The sequence below is a fragment of the Mesoplodon densirostris genome, chromosome 2, assembly GCF_025265405.1.
Source record: "Mesoplodon densirostris isolate mMesDen1 chromosome 2, mMesDen1 primary haplotype, whole genome shotgun sequence".
NCBI classification, from domain to species: domain Eukaryota; kingdom Metazoa; phylum Chordata; class Mammalia; order Artiodactyla; family Ziphiidae; genus Mesoplodon; species Mesoplodon densirostris.
The window spans coordinates 192561339-192583596 of record NC_082662.1 but is presented as its reverse complement, the minus strand read 5'-3'; the positions used below and the strand labels follow the sequence as shown (position 1 = coordinate 192583596).

At 59.3% G+C, this 22258-nt stretch overlaps 1 protein-coding gene across 1 annotated transcript in view; it reads right to left on the bottom strand.

The window, feature by feature from the left end:
- The window catches only part of LGR6 (leucine rich repeat containing G protein-coupled receptor 6), a 97196-nt gene that overhangs the window by 16868 nt on the left and 58070 nt on the right, over positions 1-22258 (bottom strand). Inside the window, exons 5-6 of the mRNA XM_060088699.1 lie at positions 19026-19241; positions 14354-14425 (exon numbers count right to left, since the gene is read on the bottom strand). Of these exons, the coding sequence (XP_059944682.1) occupies positions 14354-14425; positions 19026-19241 (288 nt within the window). The remainder of the gene's footprint in view (positions 1-14353; positions 14426-19025; positions 19242-22258) is intronic.

Below are 22258 nucleotides of genomic sequence, written 5' to 3'. Positions count from 1 at the left end.
GAATCTTTTCAAATGAGGAGGTGTACGCTGAGTCACTCCACTTCCAGGAATTCAACCCACAGAAGAGTCTGCAGCCAGGGGTGCAGATATCTGTAAAAGGAGGCTCATCACAGCAGGGCCAGGCGTTGTGCCCTTCACGGCGCTGCGGCTAAGGGCGGGAGGAGACGTGCAAGCGACCAAGAGCAAAGCTGATCATCCTCGGAGGAGACTGAGAACCCAGCTCCCACGTGGCGGGGAAGCCCCGCCAGAAGAGGGGTGCGCCTTTTGAGGAGTGGAGACTGGGAATGAGGGGTGGGTAAGAGCGACAGGGGCTTTTAGAGGATGTCCCCCCCCACCCCCACCAAGAGACTTCAGGACGGATGTTGGCTTTCAAAGCTGTAAAGCTGGCTTCTGTCTCACTCGGTAGCCAGTGCCTCGGCCCTATGTAGGATGCGCCTGATCTGGGGGTGCCATCCTGGCACCTCTACACGCTGGTGGCTGTGAGCCAGGCTGGGACCTGGGCCCCTTTGCTGCAGTGCTGGCACCTGGACACATCTCTCCTCGTGACACAAAATACAGAGAAACTGTGTGGGACTAAAAATAACTGTGTGCGTGCACAGTTGGGGCAAATTCTGGACAAAAGATGCAAATAGACCAAAACACCCAACTGCCTCTTCTGAAGAGGCTGGAGCAAAAGCAGAGGGTCGGGAGCAAAAGCAGGGGACTGCGCATGACTCCTGCACACGACACCACCTAAGGGGTGGGCAAAACACTTAAGCTACCCCTCTGGCCTGACCTCTGGACTCAACCCTAGCCTCACCCCACAAAAGGAAGAAGCTCGCCCCCTTTCAGAGAGCGGGTCAGCTCTCTGAAACAAGGGAACCTGTTGCTTGTTCTCGCTCCCCACTGCTGCAGCAGGGGCCCCAGTAAAGCCTTGCCTGAGTTTCTTGTCTGGCCTGATCAATTTCTATTGATAAAGGAAGCCAAGAACCCTGGTCGGTAACAGCTGGAGCACAGGGTCCCTGCTCTGGCAGGGGAGGGACGGCTCAGGTGAAGTGTCCTCTGGAGCCCCCAGGATGACCCCAGCCCACCTTTTCGGCCTTTGAAAGCCACCCTTGCCTTGACAGCTCTCATGAGGCCATCCAGTGCCAGGACAGGGCCACAGGGAGGCCCTTTAATTAGTGACTTGCAGGTTTTGTGGTAAATACAGGTCAACACAGAGACAGTGACAGATTCCTCTACATGGCAGGGTCATGACACCTAACAGTCCACAGGCAGAGCCAGGCGCCTGGCCCAGGGGCCAGAGGGGAGTGACAGTCGAGCTGGGTAATTGGCCCCTGACACACACACACACACACACACACACACACACACACACACACAGACACAACTCCCGGGTTCCGCTCAGACTTCCCTGGTGACCTCGGGGAACCCCTGCTCTGCTTTGCTCTGCCCTGTCCTTTAGGCAACCAGACACCTTCCCCGCCTGTGTGCACACCTGGACTCGCTCAGAGAGGCCCCCCAGGCCGCATGAGGGGAAGGTGGGCCGAGGGCAGGGGGTTTGCAATGCACCTTCCTGAGACCAGAGGTGCTGCAGGAGTTGGCAGATTCCTGGGGTTCTACAAGGAGCGGCAGAAGGTGCCTGGAAGATCGGGCCGAGAGGGTCAGGGATGGAGGCAGAGGCTGGGTAGGTGAATTTTTTTCTGACCTTAGATTGTGCAAACGATTCACCCTCCCGCCCCAAGGTCTCCAAATCCAGAGCCCCCTTCAACCTGGCTCAGCCCATTCAGGAACCCTCCTCTGCTGCCCCAGGAGAACTAGACTTCCCACAAGTAACATGGGAGCATCTTCGCTCACAAGTCTTAATACTGCAGCATCATCTTCAATGCAAAGGCCCGCCAGCTCTGGCCCCAGAGCTTTTGCTCACAATTTCATCCGCCTGGGACGCTCCAGGCATCGGCACGGCTACTCCCTCCCTTCCCTCAGGCCTCTGCCCAAATAACCGCTCTTCAGGAGGTCCCCTCTGACCCGCTGGCTGTTCCCTTGCCCTGAGTGGTCGACTGGAGGTGGCCCCGAGTCTCATCATTTGGCAGCAGAAGTGAATCAAATCATCACATCGCACACCTTAAACTTACACAACGTCGCATGGTCGATTACAGCTCAATCAAGCTGCCCGGAAAAGTGGCCCGAGTCCCCTGCAGCCTCGCCATCCCGGCTCCTAGAGACTCGGCAGTGCCCAGCAGAACGGGGTGGAAGGGACATGGGGCCACCCCGTCCTGAGTCACAAGAGCCCTCATAGCCTCTGCCTCCTCTGGGAGGGCCCTCACCACGTGTGAGAGCCCGGCTGGCCTCCCGCAGGACGAGGGCTGCGTGGAGAGGGCGGGTGGCCGGCACCAAGGCCCCATGCGCCCTGGCTGAGCCCCAGCGGAAGGCAGCTTTGGGACGGGCCCGCGGGACAGCTCAGCAGAAGAGCGGCCAGCACACAGGTTCACGAGAAATCACAAATGTTGCCTTAAACCACTAAGCTTTAAGGTGATTTTTATGCGGCAGTAACAACGAGATACCCTGCTTTCTTTTCCCTCATGGAACATGTTGACATCTGACAGATATCTGTTTACTTTCTTCCCACCAAACTGGAATGAAAGTTCCTTGAAAACAGAAACTTTGCTGTTTTCTAATTGAAACCCCACAAGGGTCCTGGCACAGAGCAGCCGCTCAACGAACACTGTTGTCTGAGTGAGTCAGTGAAAGGTCTAGACAAGTTGATTAATGAGAAACATTAATGGACTCTTACAGGAATCTGGAGTATTTGCGGGGACAGCCTTAAGATGCCGAGGCTGATGTCAAGAGGCACCAGACAGTCCTGAGCGGTACCCTCAGGGTTGCCCGGGGCCAGAGAGCCGGGGACAGGTCCCCTGGGACCTCGCCATCGTTGAGCCCTTACATACTTCATTGGACTCATGTCCAGCAGCCAAATTGAGTGGTTCCAGCCCTCCTCGGCAGTTTCTGATCAGGAATTTTACCAGGAATGGCCTGACAAACAGTGGGGAAAAGACATGTGGTACAAGGCATGTGAACTAAAAGGCTATCTTTGTCGAAAAATGTGGGAGAATAAAAATGGTGCAAATGTCAAAAAGAATTCTGCGAACCACATGCCAAAGAGGTAGCCTGATTTTTTCCAACTGGATGTCTACACAGATTCAAGGGTAACTGCCACGCCCTGCTTCATCCGGGCCGCGTAGACGTCACCTCTGTGTCACCTCCGGTCTAACGGCCCAGGAACATCCCCGCAACCCTCTCTGCCCCTGAAGAATTCAGTTCAGGGCGACGGGGGTTTGCTGCTGGCCCCAAACACACAGAGAATTCCACTGGGTGGAGCGGGCGGTGCAGAGACGCACGGGAGACACCCCGTCTGGACGGCGGGATGAGTGGCCACGCAGGATGTGGCGGGTCCCACAAACACGACACCAGGGCCTGTGGAGGTGGAGATGCACATGGCTGAGAGACAGGGCTCCACAGGGATGCGGCCCCCGAACCAGGTGCAGGCAGCAGGAGGGACATCAGGGCAGAGAGCATGGTCTGCGGGAGGTGAGGGGTGGCCTTTGGAGCAGAACAAGCAACGCAGTTCGGTTGAGCAAAGGGCGCTGTTTCCAGGTGAGGCGGGGGCAGGGGCCGCGCGTTCTCGGCCGGAGCCCTGGCTCCAGGTCGTCCCTGGGACGACCTCTCCGGCACCGAGCATCCACCCCAACGACCTCTTGTCCCGCAGCCGCCTCACCAGGAGCTGCTCCGAAGGCTCCTGAGCACACCCAGCCGTTAACTGGCCAAGGCGGAGAGCACTGTGTCCCCCAAACCCACCCTCTTCTCTCTCTGCAGCCACGCTGCCCATGCCACAGCCCCTAGCCCCGTCGGCCACCTAAATGTATGACACGTGAGTAAAGTTAAAAGTTCAGCTACACCAGCCACACTTCAGCTGCTTGGTCACGACGTGTGGCTAGTGGCCGAGGTGTCAGAAGTACAGATGGAACCTTCCCACCGTCACGGAAGTGCGGCCCTCTGTAACAGGGGGCACAGCCAGGTGCGGCATCTTCCCAGCTCCCTGCGGCCCGCCTGGCCACGGGACTGGTCCTCCCCTCAGAAGGCGGGCAGCGGTGACGCCTGCCACCTCGAGTGCAGGGCCTACGAGGCAGCCAGACGGCCCCCTCCACGGCCTCGTCGCCCTCTGCCAGCTACATGCCAAGCACGGTGAGGCCCTGGGGATGGCAGGACCCCAAGAAGCCGGATCCCTGCGTCGCCACACAGAGGAGGGCCACCTGCCGAGGAAAAGCACCTCCTGGGGCTACTACACGATACAGAAATAAACTCCTATTATGTTTGCGCTACGGTTCATGCTTTGGTCTATTGGGGACAGCAAGTTAGATCTCATTCCACTGACCTGGCGTCACACCGGCCTTGAACCTGAGTCTGAAGCCCCCACTCAGCTACTACACACCTGCCAGAAAGACGCTTCTAAAATGCACAGCTGACGCTGTCACCCTTCGGAACACTCAGAAAAGGCTTCTCACGACTCACAGGACAGCGTTCGGGTGCCTTCCTGGGCTCCAACGCCTTGAGCCATCTTCCAGCTCCACCTGCCGTCTCACCCCGTGGAGCCTCACCCCCTCCTGTGTTTAGCTGTGGCTCTTCTGCCCTCAGCCCGACGCCCTCTCCCCACATCCTCAGCTGTCAAAGCCCTCGCCATCCTTTGAATCCAGCCCAGTCCCTGCAGTCAGAACGACTCACTCACTCTTGCACAACTCTCCTGGTGTTTTCTCCAGAAACAGGGTCAGGGCGAGACGGGATGCTGGTGGTGACAATAACGATGATGATAATAATAGCAATTACTGTGTAACAGTCACGGTTCTACGTGACTATCGTAAATCATCTCATTCCCTCGCCAGCCCTTTGAGGCAGGTACTGTTATCACCTCCATTCTGCAGGAGATCCACTGAGGCACAGAGGGAGACCATCCCTGGACCACGGTTCTAGGAAAGGAATCGCCAGGATTGTAGCCCCAGCTGTCGGCGTCCAGAACGGGGTGGTCCGGGTACATACTGTCTCCCACGTGAGACGGGAAGCCTGTTGGCAACAGGAAGCAAATGGATTCCCTTGTGGATATCCCCGAGCCCAGGCACCGGCCACGTGCATGAAGGTCCACTGTCAGGGTGATGATCTGAGCCCCCTGCGGCTGGCCATGTGGGGCTGCGTCTCGGCCCTCGGGTCAGGCTCTGACCTGCAGGCTCCTGGGGACAGCAGGGAAGGCCTCCCCTGGCACGAGTCTGATTCTTCCGTCGCAGGTGATTTACGATGCCCTAAACTTCAGCTAGAAAACTCACCCGTGGCTGTAGAGTCTATTATATTTAATAACCCAGAATCAGCCAGAAGCCCAGGAAGAGTGAATTGTTCTGTCTGCAGCTGCGAAGGGCTGAGGTTAAAGAGAAGCCACTCCCAGCTCCAGCCAGAACTCGCTCTGGAAGCGCAGTTGTCTGTGGCTAATCCTCCCCTTCGTCTGCTCAGCTGTCCCAGCCACATCCAGCCGGGACCAATGGCATCGTCAGCAAATGTTGCTAGGAAGGCGACCCCAGCCCCGTGATGCTCCAGGACCCACAGCCCCGGTTTCTCCTTCCATCGGGCTGTGAGGAAACAGCCACTCCTGGGAACCCCGGGAGCCTCGCTGTATATTCGGAGCACAGAGCTGGCAGGATTTTACAGTCATCTTGTCCAGCCCCGTCTTTCTATTGATCAGGAAACTGAGGCTCGGAGAGAAGTGGTAGATCTCTGCCCATCAGAGCCAGGACCTGAAGCCAGTCCTGCTGGCTCCTGGGCTAACATGGGCTCCGTGCTACGCAGAGCGAGTCCCGCTGGGCTCCAGGTAGCAGGGTCAAGGGCAAGGTTTTGGGGAGACTGGGAGAGAGGGTGAGTGGAGGGGGAGTCAGGTTTCCCCGGACACCCACAGGTAGGTCAAGGCAGGTGACTCCGAGCTGGAGGCTGGGGTCTTCTGTGACTTTTCTGCTTTGGAGTGAGCGGAAGAGCTCCTGCCGTCTGGGACCAGCAGCGTCACCCTGGACCCGTCACTGAACTTTGCCCTTTGCTTCCTAACCTGTAACCCAGGGACGCCCACCGCACATGGCACTCTGTTCACCTGGTCCAGAGCCTGCATGGGGGGTGCTCACACAACACGATTCTCTCCGTCTTCCTTTTCCTGGACACAAGGCTCCAGAACAGGCAGAGCACACACAAGTTGGCCTCTACTTTCCACAGCCATCAAGAAAAATTAATATCATTAATTCGGTTTCCACTTACACTTTTATTCTCAAGGCTGTTGTCTGTGTTTATCACCAGGTCACAGGTAAAGGCATGTGGAGGAATGTGGGGGCCCAGCTCCCACGCGAACCACAAAACCCAGACACTTGGAGCCACGTTTACCTACCAAGGCTGGTAGGGAAGGCGGCTAAGCGCGGTGAGCACACTACCAGTCCTAACTGCTGAGCCCGGGCCCCAAGTCTGACTCCACACACTGTGGAGTCTGCCCCGCACACTCGGGGCACATGTCCTGGTGAGCCAGGACCCAACAAAACTTCATGACTCATAGCATTGCTGTACTGTCTGAACAGCCTGCCGACCAGGCCACCCATTAACAAATGCAGCAATTAGTAAAACTGTCCTCAGTTTCTTTGGAGAGACGGGCATGCCCTCCTTCCCCTTCCCTCCACCCACACCCTCTTCTTTGCCAGAAAGAAACCCCAGAATGTCCCTGACGCAGTAGCAAGGCTGATTTTAATGCAGCTGTTGGTTCTGACACTGAGACTACATGCTGCCTGCCCTCAGGAGGCGCCGGGGATCGGAGAACCCTGGACTGGGAGAGAAGTGAGAGGGAAAGTCCAACCCGCCCGGGGTCATCCCTGGGGTCCTGGTGGCCAGGGCTCCGCCTCTGCCTCGATCCCCTTGCACTGGCAGCCGCTGTCGAGCTGCCCTGAGGATGAAGTTGCCGTCCTCATCCTGGGCTAGAGCATCCCCTTCGCTTCCCCCTCGGCCCCCACCCCATCCTCCAGACGACCACCCGTGTGTAACCTAAGTCACACTCCACCTCCAGTCCTCCCGAGTTCTTTGGGTCGAGGTTTGTAGACATTTCACATTCTCACCGCCCTGCCCAGAAAAGCCTGTCACTCTAAGATATGATACTCAGAGCAGGACCGCGTCCTGTAGAAGTGGGTGGGTCCCCGTGGGCAGCACCGCCTCACCTGGACAACCTGGATGCTGGGCCCATCCATGCAGGACACCGGAAGGCTCTGAGGCGCTCCTGGTCACAGCAGAATGCAGCTGGACTAAAGGCGGGGCCCCGAGGTCCGGACCACAGGGCTTGTGGGAAGGGGACCTTGCGTCAGGCAGGGATGAGGGACCACCCCCGTGGGCATTTCTCCAAGTTAGAGAGCTTGGGGCAGCTGGGCTACCTCCTGGGCTGTGGATATTTAAGTCTGGTTCGGCGAGAGGTCTGGGTACGGGTGACCAGAGCTGGGAAGGACCTTGTGGATGAGATGGTCCATTGCTCCCACAGCTCAGAGGGAGAAGCTGAAGCTCAGAGAAATGGATTTTCCAGGGGCCACAAGCCCATTCGTCTGTTCACCAAATACGTGCCAAGCGTCCTCCCTGTGCCAGGGGCCGTGCCAGGCGCCACAGGTACAAGAGTGGACAGAGCGGGGGACAGACCACGGATGACGTCGATCAATGAATAACGAAGACTCAGATTGTGGAGAAAACTAAACAGGAAAAGGAGAATGCCGGGAAGAAGTTGCAAAATGGTGGTGGAGGAGGACCTCACTAGAGAGGTGACATCTGAGCCAAGTCTTGCAGGAGGCAGATCACTGTGGAAGGAACATTCCAGACACAGGAGGCAGCCAGGGCAGGGCTTGGGAGGCGGGACATACCCGGCGTTGGCAAGGGCGAGGCCAGTGGGAGCAGGGCTCGTCACCCGAGGCCAGAGTCAGACGGGGAGACACTGAGCATTTGGACAGAGAGCAACAGGATCGGATTTGTTTCAAGTCCCGGTGGCTGTCGCGTGGGACGCACACTGCAGAGTGACAAGGACGAGACCATGGCAACAACCCGGGGACAGACTCAGGCGGCCTGGGGACAGGGGTGGGAGTCAAGAGCTCAGACCGTCCCTGTGAGCTGAAGACAGAGCTCGGATGCGGGACGTGACAGAAGAGCGGTTGCGTCACGCAAGGTCCAGCAAAGCTGCCTCCACAGAGCTGGGGAGACTTCCGGGGGGGGGGGGTCCGTGGGCGACGCTGCTGGCATGTCAGTCAGCACCCAAGTGAGCATGGCAGGAAGGCCTGTGGACATGGACGTCTGGAGTCCAGGAGCAATGACCTCCGTGCTGCAGGCATCGGCAAATCCACGGGACGGAAGAAAGAGGGGCCCGCGGAGGACGCAGAGGGACAGGAGCTGAGCCTTGGGGTCGCCGGGGTCAGGGCTTAGGGTGCTGGGGGCAGACACGCCGGAATTAGTGGGAAGTTAAGAGGCGCTCGGGACTCCCGGCCTAGAGCCCCGCAGTCTCTGTGATGAGGGCTACGTCTTTTTTGTTCATAAACGTTCCCCCGGAGCCCACAGTGGGGGCCTGGCACATACTGGACACCCAGTAATATTCACGGAACCGGTGAACTAAAGAAACAGAAGAAGGAGGGTGGTGATCCTCGATTCCTGCCGGTGCCTTCTGCCCACGGGCCCTGGGGGCCAGACCTCAACTTCCTAGTTTCCTCTCCACGGCGTCCACCCGGGAACCTGCTGCCCAGTGGTTCCGGGCCCTCCACCCACATTGCACACCAGCTGGCCCGGGGGCTGGGGGAGCAGGACCCTCAGAGCCAGCGGGGAGCAGTGATAAGCGCGGTGACCTTGACTGCCCAGAGCGAGGTGGCAGGAGGGTCTGCCCTGCTGGGGACGACTATAACAGCCGTCCTGGTTAGGACGCAGGGCAGACCCATCCGGAGCTCAGTTTCCTGCCTGTTAGAAGTCATTAGTGGTTCTGCGGGAAAAGCCAGAAACAAAAGTTTTATATGGAATAATAAATTCTTCTATAAGCCACAAAACCCCACTAACTTGCAGTTAATAGACCCGCACATGTAAGAGGATTAAAAACCGGCGAGGAAAGGCTCCTCAGCTCCTACAAGGTTGGCCCCAAGCGGCCGCGGGCCTGACAGGCTGACGTCGGGCCAGAGGCAGGACACCCTGGGCGCCGGCCAGCAGGCAGCTGGAGCCGATTGACCTGCAGCCCCAAACAGACATGTCCGAGTCCTGACCCCGGGAATCTATGAACGTGACGTCGTTTGGGAAAAGGGTCTTTGCAGATATAATTAAGTTGAGGATTTTCTCAGGATGGTTGGTTTACTGGGGTGGGCCGCGGAGCCAGTCACAAAGTCCTTATAAGAAGAGGATGCTCGGAGAGGCTGTGTGAAGCAGAGGCAGAGACTGGAGGAAGCACTGACCAGCCCAGGGACACCAGGGGCCTCGGCAGCCACCAGACGGTAAGAGGGGCACCAGGCAGGGTCCACCACAGACGCTCAGAGGGAACCAGCCCCTCCCACACCTTGACTCTGGACTCCGGCCTCCAGAGTTATGGGAGAATACATCTCTGTTTTGTTTTGTTTTTTAAAGCCACAAAGTCTGTGGTAATTTGTGATGGCAGCCACAGGAAACTAATACAGTGGCTGTGCCCTGACTGACCAGGAATCCCTGTCCACCCTACAGAGGAAGTGATCACAGCTCGGGCCACCGTGAGATGACACCCGCTGACAACACTCTCCCTGCTGCCTTCTGACATAGCGCTGTGGGAAAGAAGGGAATGAGGGAGAGAGGGAGGGAGGAAAAGAACATTAATTAATTAAGGGGGAGGAAAGGCACATTGCTGTCTGTCGATCATTAAATGGGATGACAGGCTGGAGAAGCCAACATAAATTAAGCACCCACAGGGTTCCAGAGCTGTGAATTTCACTACACGAATTGTAAAATATCTCCCCCATTTTCCACGTGTGGAAACTGAGGCTCCTGAGAGCTCAGGTGACTTGCACATGTCACACGCCTGTGGCAGAGGCAAGGGTCTGAATCCAGGTCGACCAACTCAAGTCCAGTCCCTGGAAGGACCTCCGTGGAAAGCTGCCTGGTTGTCCATCCCTGACCTAAAGCTGACCGTCGGGCCCAGGACTGGGAGGTGGCTGGATGCTTTCAGGACCCAGTCAAAGCCAGTTTAGAGCAGAATCTGTTGGCCTGGGTGGTTTCAGTGAGGCGGAGACAGAGGGACACATTGCAGCTTTGGCTGCTGGTGAAGTAAAAATGCTCCACAGAACCAGATCCCTGGGGTGTCTGCACCAGAGGAGGTTTTACACGGAATGTGCAGTTTTGGATCATAAGGCAGAATCTTCTAATCCCCATCCTGCCCTGCAGTCCTCCCAGACCTCTGCTGGATGCTGGGCCTGATCTAGAGAGGGAGCTATAACCCAGAGGTTTCTGTTCCTGCCGGGGCCCCAGGCTCCCCTCTGAAGTGGGGAGGTCCAGCCAGCCCGGGGGCTCAGTCAGTTTGATTTGTTTAATGAGGTTATAAGGCGGCCCAGAAGCCATCACCCAGGCCCAAGGGAGGTAAGGCGCTGTTGTCCCCAGACCCCTCCTAGCCCAGCCCCTCGGTTCTAGCTGAGTCGCAAACACCAAATCCCCAGATCTGGGGGGCAGGTACAGGGCGGTGCTCAGGTTGTAATTATGTTTGTTGGGCCTTTTCTTTTCTTTTTGCACAATTTTATTCGTAACTGCAGCTGGGTCTTTCAGGACCATCCGGGACAGTTCTCAACAGCATCCTGTGGTCTCCAAGCGTGATTTCCAAACACTGGCCTCAGGACCCGGGGCGCCTGGTTTGGATCCCTGATACCTCCCCGGAGAAACCTCCCAGGGTTGCTCTGGGTCACACTTTCTCTTATTTCTCAGCCCAGGTACCTGGGAAGTCCCGTAACTGGTCTGAGTTCACAGGAGCTGGCACTAAATGGAGCGATGTATCAGGAGGCCAGCGGCTTGGGCTCCACCATCACTTACAAACTGTAGAAACTTGGGCATCTCACACCAAATCTCTAGATTTGGTCTGATCTAGAAAGTGGAGGAAACAGTACTTGGCAGGCAGGGCGCTGGCCCACCTCTGATTCCAAATTTCCCGCAGGGGCCGGCCATCCTCATTGTGGGAGCAGAAAGGAGGTATGGGTACAGGATAGAGTCTGTCCTGTCTGCCTCCAGCTGGGCTTTCCTGCAGGGTCTGAACTGGTGAGGGCAGCGTGGGGGGAACGGCAGCCACGTTCCCACAAGCCTCTCCCAGTGTGATCAGCCTCCCTGGGAGCGCAGGAGGCCTGCACCCACCCACCCCGGGGGCCTGCGTGCTTTGTTCTGCTCAGTGGGAGGGCGGGACGGCAGCCCGAGCCCCGGCCCCGCCCCTGCCCTGATCACCTGGGTGTGTGGGCTGTTTGGGAGTAAAAGAGCAATGCATGGTGCATGTTTACCTCAGTTACTGCTCGTGCAGATGAGGGGGTGAAGCCTCCTGCTCGGGCTGACCCAGCTGGCACGTGTAGAACCGGTCGTAGGACCCAGGCAGCCTAGCCTTCAGAGCAGAGGTCACAACAGAAGCCGCGTGGCCACGGGTGTCCCCATGCTATTCTGAGGCCCCGCGTGACTGTGTGTGTGTGTGTGTGTGTGTGTGTGTGTGTGTGTGTGTGTGTGTGTGTGTGTGTGTGTGTGTGTGTGTGTGTGTGTGTGTGTGTGTGTGTGTGTGTGTGTGTGTGTGTGTGTGTGTGTGTGTGTGTGTGTGTGTGTCCGCGCGCGCCTGCACCTGGCCCCTCCTCCCCAGGTGGAAGGGTCAGGCCACAGACGGAGCCAAATCACAGCTCGGGCAGGGGGGTTTGATGAGAAGGGTCTAAGTGCAGAGATGCCGCCCCAGGGAGACCTGCCCTTCCAGAGAGAGGCGCACACAAAAGCTCCAGGGTAACCCCGGGGCTGCAGAGCAGGCCAATTATGCAACAATACAAGGTTTGACTATCTATCCTTCCCCCTTTCATTCTCCCAGCCACTCCCCCCTCTACATCTGGCTGCCCCTCCGGCCCCCCCAGCAAGCTCTGGGCGATCAAGGATAAGAATGCACTCTCCCCCTTTTTACTGGGAGATCAAAAGTTGGAAGAAGAACTCAGCCCTCAGGGGTGGGGCGGGAGGGTGCTGAGATCAAGGCCCCGGAGGAGGAGGGGGTGGGGAGCGGCTGGTCCCCATGGGGTGCCATCTCCGTCAGAGCTCTGCACAGGGCTCTCCTTTTTTTTTTTTTTTTTTTTTTTTTTGCGGTACGTGGGCCTCTCACTGTTGTGGCCTCTCCCGTTGCGGAGCACAGGCTCCGGACGCGCAGGCTCAGCGGCCATGGCTCACGGGTCCAGCCGCTCCGCGGCACGTGGGATCTTACCGGACCGGGGCACGAACCCGCGTCCCCTGCATCGGCAGGCGGACTCTCAACCACTGCGCCACCAGGGAAGCCCCAGGGCTCTCCTTTAATCCAGCATCACGGAGGGTAGGGAATTGCAGATTGGGTCCCATGGCTGGGAGATTAGGTGTTACTGCCCCCGGGGGGCTGAGGCCGGGCTGCAGGCTTTGCCCCGCCACGGTGCAGGTCTCCCAGCCTTGGCCTTGCCATCTGTAAAGTGGACGCAGGCCCTGGGCTTTGTGCAGTGAGCCAAGCACTGCTGCGGATGAAAGGTGAGTGGGCGCCAGCGGCACCGGCTCTGAAGCTCAGCCAGTGCCAGCCGAGCCCAACGCCCTGCGCTGCCACCCAGGGCTCGCTGAGAAAGAATCAAGCAGCGCGCCCGGACCGTGAAGAAACAGCGCTAGTCGGCTTTTTAGAGGTGCCAACCCACACCCAGCGTGTGCCCCCTCCCCAGCCGACTTCCCGGCAGAGCTAACAGCCCCACCCGGCCCCGGGCAGCTGCATTGGCCTCCCTGCTGCTCTCTGGGCGCCAGGCAGCTCCAAACCTGCCCCAGCGCTCCGTATCCTCCAGGGAGGGCGGCTGCGGCCCAGGCCTCGAGGGGGTGCTGGCCACCCCTACATCCGGGGCCCCAGGCACCCAGCACATGGCAGGCTTGCACAGGTCACATGTGGCACAGAGACTGGGCACTGGCTGGGAGCTTCGGTGGGTTTTCTCAGTTAACCCCCCAGGTCTGCTCTGTCCCCACGGAGGGTAACTCCGGGCAGCCCCGCCAACTCCCCAGACGTCCATTTCCCAGCATGTGACCGAGCGGCCTAGACTGTCCCGTTTAACTGTCCGGCCGCCCGTGACAGCTGGCAGGGAGCGGGCGGGCACGCAGCCCAAGCCACACGCAGTGGCAAGGAGATGCCCAGCTTTCCTGACCCCAGGCTGGGGCCCCCCGGCCCGCCGGGCATCAGGTTGAAGGTGGAGAGGCTGGAAGATCTGCGCCCCATCCAGAGAGCACAGGATAGCCCCGAGCTCTGGTCCCCACCTCCTGTCCGCTTCCCTCTGTGGCCACAAAGGCAGACAGCCCGGCCCCCGGCGCAGAGGCCCCAGCCCAGCCCCCCTTCTCAGGTCACAGCTTGTCTCCCACATTTTCTCCTCTGCCACTTCAGATGCCTGAAAACCCCTCCCCTCAGGAATGACACTTTGTGTGTTGGGGGGCGGCGAGAGGACCGGCACCGTGCGTCGGGGGTTCACCCTTGCTGCAGCTGGCGGCTAAGGTGCAGCCCCTCCCCCTCCCGTGGGCCGGCTGTTGGCTCCAGGGGGGTGCATCCCGCCCGCTCTGAGGGGGCCGCGAGACCGCAGAGGAGGTGCTGAGGGCTTGGGTGCCTTCTGACCGCAGCTGAATTCCAGGATGCTGATGGGTAAATAATGTGGCTTTTTCAGAGTCCACAGCTTGGGCGCTGAAGGGGCGCCTCCTGCCAGGCTTTCCGCGAGTTAGAGCGGCCGGAGACCCTCCCCCCGTCAGCAGCCTCTCTCCCACAGTGGTGGGGGGCTGGGGGTCACTGCTGCCAAGCCAGCCCCGCCCCACCCCAAGCCTTCCACTTGCAGGCTTAATATCCTCACTCTCCTCGCTTCGTCTCGCAGTTCCATTTCTGTCTAAAATCTCATTGTCTTGGTCTCTCTGCGGGCACGGCCACCCTGAACTCCCAGGGGGCACAGCCCACGCCCTGGAGGACAGAACCCACTAGGAGCGACACTCAGAGAAAGGCCACGTCCCAGCGCCCCAGTCCTGCCGCTTCCCCTCCGCCACCCCACGCCAGGACTCCCGTCCCCAGCAGGACAGACCCCCCCACCCCGGCACTCACAGAGTCTCCAGGTTGCGCAGCCCCTCGAAGCTGTGGGTCCCCAGGTGCTGGATGTGGTTGTTATGGAGATGCCTGTGTGGGAGGAGAGGCGGTCAGGACAGGTGCGCGCAGCGTCGGGCTGGGGCGGGGACGCAGACGCGCTTGCGGAGGAGGCACAGACAGTGACCCCAGAGGGTCAGCCTTTGTCTCCAGGGACAAACTGACGGGCCAAGATGGACTTCGGAAGCCACAATCCCCAAGGCTGGAGTGGCCAGGGGCTACGCCGTTCAGACTTCCGATCAAGGGAAAAAACCAGAGGCGTTTCCCAGGCCGAGGCGAAGCAGGCTCCCACCAGGCTCGAGGGGAGAGGTCCGACGTTGGGGATCCAGTTGGGGCTTCTTCTACGGGGCGCAGCTGCCTGGGTCAGGGGCCAGACGCACTGTAGGAGCCGGAAGCAAACCACGGCAGACAGCGTGTCATTAAAGGTGAGCTTTCTGTTACAACCGGAGTGAGCTGTGGGCCTGGAGATGGAGACGGGTGAGGCCAGGGGCGCCAAGGAAGGCTCCTTGGAGGCAGCGGCCCCGCGCAGGACCACAAGGTCCGGGACGCAGACACGCAGGGGTAGGGCGCGCCAGGCGGAGGCGACGTGAGGACAGAGGCGGCCGGGGGTGGGGGTGAGGGCTTGGCCGGAGCACACGTCGGGAGAGAGGCCCGAGGTCAGTCTGGGGGACTTCCAAGGTCAAGAGCGAGTTGAAAGTAAGTGACAGAATATTCTTCTCCCAAGTCCTAGTGAGATGAGCAAAAATAGCAGAGACAGGCCCCCTGCCCCACCCCAAATACTACCAGTAGCAGCAAAGCAAGGGCAGAGACATAACGCAAATAAACAGCAAAGACTGTGGCCAAGGAAACGTCCTCGTCAGAAACTGAACTGGTGAGAAAACAAGATCCTGCGAATTCTCCCTGCAGTCCCTAAATCTGAAGAGAAGCGGCTGTGGATGTCCTTTTCCCTCCCCACTGCTGGCTTCCCAGGGAAGAGGGGAAGGGAAAGTAAAATGAAGGCTCCGGGCTCCTCATGCGTTGAGGAGACAACCTGAAGCTCAAGGGAATTCCTGCATGGAGGGAACGAATTCCTGCATTTACCACAGCCTGACCCTGCCAAGGGACCACCTTACCTGCACCAGCGCACCTGGGCACCCACAGGCAGGTGGACCCTCATTTACCCACCGCTCTGGCCCACAAACGACAGCCTTGAGGGAGAGCCGAGGGGACCAAGGTGATGCAGCTGTCCCAGCAGAAGCCAGAAAGAGAAATCACATGGCAATTGTGCAAACATACAACAGGAAGAGCAGAAGAGAGATGCCCAGGCCAGGTGAAGTCCCAAGCCTAGAAGAAAACATAACAGATGAACGAGCAGCAAGACATTTATCACAGCTGCCTTCTGCTGCAAAACAACCCAGTAAAACGTTTCAAAGACAGCATTTCTAAGTGAAAGCAAAAATGACATTGTAGAGTAAGGAAATGAATTGAAGACCAAAAATACATCAGTAAAAAACCAGTCAGTAGGGCTTCCCTGGGGGTGCAGTGGTTAAGAATCCACCTGCCAATGCAGGGGCCACAGGTGGGCTCAACTACAGGATCCCAACTGGTTCCCAGATCCCTGATCCAGGAAGATCCCACATGCCGTGGAGCAATGAAGCCCACGTGCCACAACTACTGAAGCCCACGCGCCTAGAGCCCGTGCTCTGCAACAAGAGAAGCCACCGCAATGAGAAGCCTGCGCACCACAACAGAGTAGCCCCCGCTCACCGCAACTAGAGAAAGCCCGTGCCCAGCAACAAAGACCCAACGCAGCCAAAAATAAATAAAATAATAATAATAATAAAAAGCTAGTGGATAAGTTTGAGACAAGGAACAGTATAGACAGTGCTGGCAGTGCAATGGATGTCAGAGAAAAAGCCTGAGCTAAAATGGTGAGCTCGGCTGCATGAGAGCGAAAGGCTAAAACAGCTAGAAAATAATCGATGCGAGTCAACACTGGGCTATTGATGTCTCTGAGGGCCAGGATCCAAACATGAGACAAAAGACGTATTCAACATGTAACACAAAAGAGAACTCTCTACAACAAAGAATGAAATCTGCAGGTCAAAAGCATACATTGTTTCAGGAAAATTGGATGCAGAAAATTCCACACTGTGTCATATTCTAGTAAAGCTATTAAAGTTCAAGGATTAAAAGACATCTTCAGGAAGGAAAAGGAAATCACGTACATGGGGAAGAAATCAGACTGGCCTCCAAGACGTTCAGATGGCAAGGCAACAGGCAGACCCCATCCTATGTGGTGGGCAGGGCTGGGGGTCTCGAGAGGAGGGGGTCCTTCCCCACCTGCTCCATGTCCAGGAGGCAGACAGACCCACCGCAGGGGCTTGGATTTGACAGAGAGAACACAGCCCTGGCCTCTGGGAACGAGCCCCTCCCCTCCATGCTTCCTTCGCTGTCACCAAACTCCCCTTTCCCGCACCTCCGGCTGAAGCTCATCTCCGTCCCCACCCCGTCCCCCAGCCCCGCCAGCGCCTCTGGTCCACAGCATCTCAGCTTCTGACCCTGCAGCCCAGGCCTACAGACTACGACTGGGTCTCCCCAGGCGTCCCGAGCACCTTCTGCAGGCCAGCCTGTTGGGGCTTATGGTCCAGAGGAAGAGATGAGACCCCACACAGGACAGCACTGCCGTCCAGTTCAGCGCCCCTTGGTCCCCTCAGGGCCACGCAGAGCAGCCTGACCAAGGCCCAGGGTTCGGGTTGAAACGAAGCCTCTCTGCACCCGCTGGTTGCCTCACGCCTCCGGCCAGACCCCCGTCCACCCACCTTCTTCCTCTGCCTCTGCGCTTTCCTGCAGCTCAGCCCTAGGTCCTGGACGGCTTTCTCCAGCCCCCTCTGCCCTGCAAGGTCACCGGCCACGGCAGCCTATGTCCCCGGTCCCAGGGCCGGAGGAGCTGAAGGGCAGGGGCGATGCTTCTGGGCCTTCTCCTCGCTCAGCGTCGTGGGCCCCTGGGCCCCTCCCCTCCTGTGCCCGGTGGCCCCCCGGCCCCTCCTGGATCCGCGGTAGCCAAACTCCCCCACTCACGCCCCGACCTTGGCCTCCCATCCTGTGAAAACCTCAAGTCGGATGGATTCTTCCTTCACAACATCCCTCAGGGCCACGCCTCTGTCTCCTCCCTAAGCTGGACTTTGCCTCCTAGATCCAGTCTCCCCTGTTCCCGCCCATCCTTCAAACCAGACTCCCAACCCCGCTTCTCGCCTCCAGCCTCCCCTGCCCCGCGCAAGCCACAGCCGGACTCCTGCTCTGACTCTGAGCCCCCGGACACAGCTGCCCGGCCTTCTCTCCGGCCTCACTGGCGTGCTCGCCTCAGCCAACAGCCCGCCGCCCCCGTGTCTTTGCTGACACCTGCTTGGAGCCCCTGTTCCTCACCTGCCTACTCTAAGCCAACTTTCCGGCCCAGGACGGCCCCCAGCCCAGCAGGCCCCCGCTTCCCTCCTCCAGCTGCTTCGGCTGCCTTGAGCCCCGAGACAAGCCTGACTCAGCGTCCGGCCCCCTCGGCCTGAGAGTTAAGCAGCAGCACTGCTCTCCTTCCCACCAGCATCCTGCTACTGGCACTGGCCCGCCAGCCTCTGAGACAGCGGCCGGCTCTCCTCCCCTGGACTCTGCAGGGCCCCCACGGGCCTCCGTACACCCTCCGCTGCTCGCTTGTCGGGGGCCCATCGTGAGGCCCGCATGTTTCCAGCAGTCTTGTCTCTCAGAGACCTGACGCCGTTTATTCCCAGGGAACATCACGATGTCACAGGGCATCACCAAAGCTGGAATCAGCCACCCCATTCTGTTTAGCCGCCGTCAATACCCCCCACTGGCGCCCAGAAGGAGGACAGGGTGGCCATGCTGACGGAGGATGTGGTGCAGGAGGATGCTGGGCCCGCTTCTCCAGTCTCCCAGGACAGAGAAGTAGACAAACTCATGCCTCGTCCGCTCCCTGGTTTGGGAAATCATACCAGATTTCCAAGAGCAGGGGAGGCCTTACGTCCCCACGGCAATTAGGATGTAACCCAAAGCAATTACACGGGACCTCCAAGCCCTTGGCAATTACCCTGTGAACTTTGCACTCCAATGCTAATTTGCACTCCAAAGTTCCGGGGTGGGGGGGGGGATGGGGGGGAGGACAGAGTTAACCCTGCGCTCCAGTTCCTGCCGGGGATGCTATCTCCCAGGGAAGTACCGGCGGGGCTCTGCTGTCTAATTACAGCGCTGGCTTCTCTCTCCTCCTCCAGGCCTGGGGATGAGGTGAGTTTATCCCACCCCTGTGCCAAAGCACAAGACTGCATCCACCCATGGCCTGATTGTCAAATATGGTGGAAATCGTTCAGGAGATATTTGGCATGCATTCCCATTGGTGCGGTATAGTTAAAATATTTGCATATAATAGCAGAGGGAATCGCAGCTTCATTCCTCTCTTCCAGCCTCTCAGAGCACTTCTTACGTCGCCTGGCCTCACAGTAGCCCCACGGGGTCAACAGGAGATGGTCATCCTCACGTTACAAGGGGAAACGCAGACCGGAAGGTTCGGAAACCTCAGGGACACAGCCAAGAGCGCAGCTGTGCAGGGTGGACACGCCGCCATCTGGGTGGGCCGAGGGGCGGCACTCACAGAACCACGAGGCTGGACAGGTTCCGGAAGGCGTAGTCGGGGACGTGGCCTATGCGGTTCAGGGCCAGGGTCACGGCCTGCAGGGCGCGGAGGTTGCCGAGGGCCCGGACGGGGATCTCGGTGAGCGCGTTGTCGTCCAGCCACAGGTGGCGGAGGGAGGACAGCCCCTCGAAGCTCTTGTCCGGGACCAGGGAGATGAGGTTGGCATCGAGGCGCCTGGTGGAGAGAGGGGAGGGTCAGTGCTGTGCCAGACAGCCTCCGAGGCGCCGGGGAATAAGGGACCCCGGTGTTCGCCTCGGCTCCAAGCCACAGCTTTTGGCCCTTTCCACCCTGCATTCCCGTCGGTGACCCAAGGCTGGACCCACAGCCCGGCTGTGGACAACAGTGTTCCCCCTGCCACGCTCAAGCTCCTCATCTGGGCCGCGGCTCCCCTGCTCTGGGGACGCTGTTCTCCCCAGCCCCATCCACTCTGAGGCTGGATAACAGAGATGTTCCCACCACGGACACGGGGAGAGCTCCTCCCTGGACGTGGCCAAAGGAAATGCCTCCTCAAAACCACAGGCCGCTCCCTACTGCTCGCCCTGCTCCCCGGCTCAAGGGCCCAGGTGTTGGACGGGGCTCCCTGCTTGGCTGATGGCCTACGGGAGGCTCCTGGATGTCAGAACAGGCAGACGGATGGTGGACGGTCCGGTCTGTCCACAGCCAGAGGGTCCACGGCGGCAGAGGACTTCTGGTGTGAGGTCTAGACGCTCTTGGCAGCCAGCAGGACAAGGAGACAGCCCATGCCAGCTTTTCACAGCTGTGCCCGACCAGTGTGCCTCCTAGTCCAGGGCTCGGGCTGAAACCCCATCACCCCATGCAGCTGGTCCCACAGGGACGAGACAAGCTGGCCTGTGGCCGTGGATCTGCCCCTGGGCTTTGCTGTCTTGAGGGGCTTTGCACTGATGCTTGGTCCTCTGTGTGGGCAGATGGCCCCTATGTCATGGAAACGCCAGCCCTCGACCACACAGGCCCGAAGGCCCCGGCATGCTGACCCTAAGGAAGACTGGGCGGTGGCGGAGGGGCCTTTCTTCCATCCCAGCAGCACGAGCCCACGTGTCGACAGCCGGCAGTGCTCCTGTCTGTTCCCTGAGCCGTTTCACCAGTGTCCCTCCCACCCCTGGGAGAAACCCCCAGGCTCACCAGCAGGGGAGCTGTGGGTGAACAGGCAGACACAGGAGCCTTGGATGGGAGAGCAAACCAACCAGGACAGGCCCCAAAAGCTGCAACTAGGAAAGACCTCCACCCACGTCAGACCTGACCTGACGGCCACAGGCCCTTCAGTGAGTGCCTGTCACTCGGTCACTGTCGTCAGACCCTCGATGGTCTGACTGTGCTGGTGACCTGGGGACCACAGGTGGGAACAGGCTCCAAGAGCCTTCCCAGGATGGCCTGGTTCGGAAGGCCAGGGTGGGGCCTGGAATCTGTTTCTAAAGAGTGCCCTAGATGTTTCTATGCACAGACAGTTTGGAAAGTGCTGGGTAAGCATCGGCTACAAAGAGGACGGTGTCCCCGCCCTTCACAACTCAGCGCAGTGCGATGGCTGGGGAGGCGTTAGGAGTGGCCTCAGGTGGAGGTGATGTGACGTGGAGACCCGGCCAACTAGGAGGAGTCAGCCAGTGGAGGAGGGCGGCGTGTGGGAAAGAAAGAGAGAGCATCTTGCAGGGGACACAAGCAGCCAGGCCCAGGCGGGGCTTCAGGAAGGGCAAGGGGAAGCCGGAGGGAGCAGGGCTGGAGCTTGAGGGCCCTGCGAGCGGTTCTGTGCTCTGTGTCAGGGAAACGGGGAGCCAGGGGGGGCTGTAAACAAAGAAGGACGTGGCCAGGTTTCTGGTGCTGAGGAGGGGCCAGCCTGGAGGCGGGCAGATGGGCGAAAAGACAGGTGCTCGGCACAAGACTGCGCCCAGAAAGGGACAGGTACGTCCGTGGGAGCTCGAAGGGTGAGCTGGACCACTGCAGGGTCCAGACCCCAAAGGGTCCTCTCCTGAAGGAGCCCCTGTTGCCCTGACCGGGGATGTCACGGTGCCGGCCTGGCAAGCTCCCTGGCACGGGATCGCCCCCGGCAGTTCTAGGAGCCTTTAGCATCCCCTGCAAAGCACCCCGCACGGGACACCCCTTCACCTCACCCCCACCTGCCCCGTGTGCCATCACAGACCCTCGGAGGCAGCGCCTGAAGCCTCATCCTCATACAGTCGGAGGCCCCGTTTACCAAGCGTGCACTTGCTATGTTCCGGGGCACTGTATGTATCACGTCATTTAATTTTTTCACAGCCTGTGAGGTTCACATTTTGCAAATGAGAAAAATGAGGTACAGACAGGCTGAGTTCCTTGCGGTAAGTCACACGTCTGGGAAGTGGTGAAGCTGGGGTTCGAGCTCAGGCATCCAGCTCCAGGTAACACACCTCTAACCGTCGTGCTGCACCGCCAGCACGCTCCTGCGCCCACGCGCCTCGCCGATCCCTGCGCCAACCTGGAGCTCCTCCCTCTGCCCCACCCACCATCTCCCGCACCCTGCACTCACACACCGCCTCTCCACCCCATCGAGCAGGCTTGGCCACACCGGCTCCGTCATGCCTCCCTCGCCCCCGCCGCCCCTGGCCCCAGGCATCAGTGGTGCAGATCGTCCTCCGGCAGTGTGGTCCACAGACCATAAGCTCAGCACCACCGGGGAGCTGGTCGGAAAGGCAGAGTCTGAGGCCCCATCCCGGACTTTCTGGGTCAGAACCTGAATTCTAACCTGACTCCCAGGTCATCGGTTGGGTCGTAAGCACATTAATGTCTCCCAAGCACCGAGCCAGGCCTTCCAGAGCTTCTGACGCTCTGGTCAGCGGCAGGGACAGCTGGACGGGAGAGGGAGCCTGAATGGGGAGCCAGATGTTTAGTCCTGTGGTCAGTGCTCGGCTGGCCCTGGGGCCTTGCTCTGGGGTTCAGTCACCCATCACTCCAGGCCCCGGGCTCCAGCACCCCTTCCTGGGTAAGTCATCTCCCACACCCTCCACGACACACCGTTCACAGACAGCAGTGTCCTCAAATAAACAGGGGAGCGACTCCCCAGCCTGGGGCTGGCCGAGCCGCCAGTGGCCTGAGGGGACCCGGACAGACCTTCCTACCAGGCGTGGTCTTGCTCTGACACCCGTTCCACCGTGGTGAGGCTCTCACCCTCACCTCGCTCCCGTCCACAGAGACCCCAGCAGATG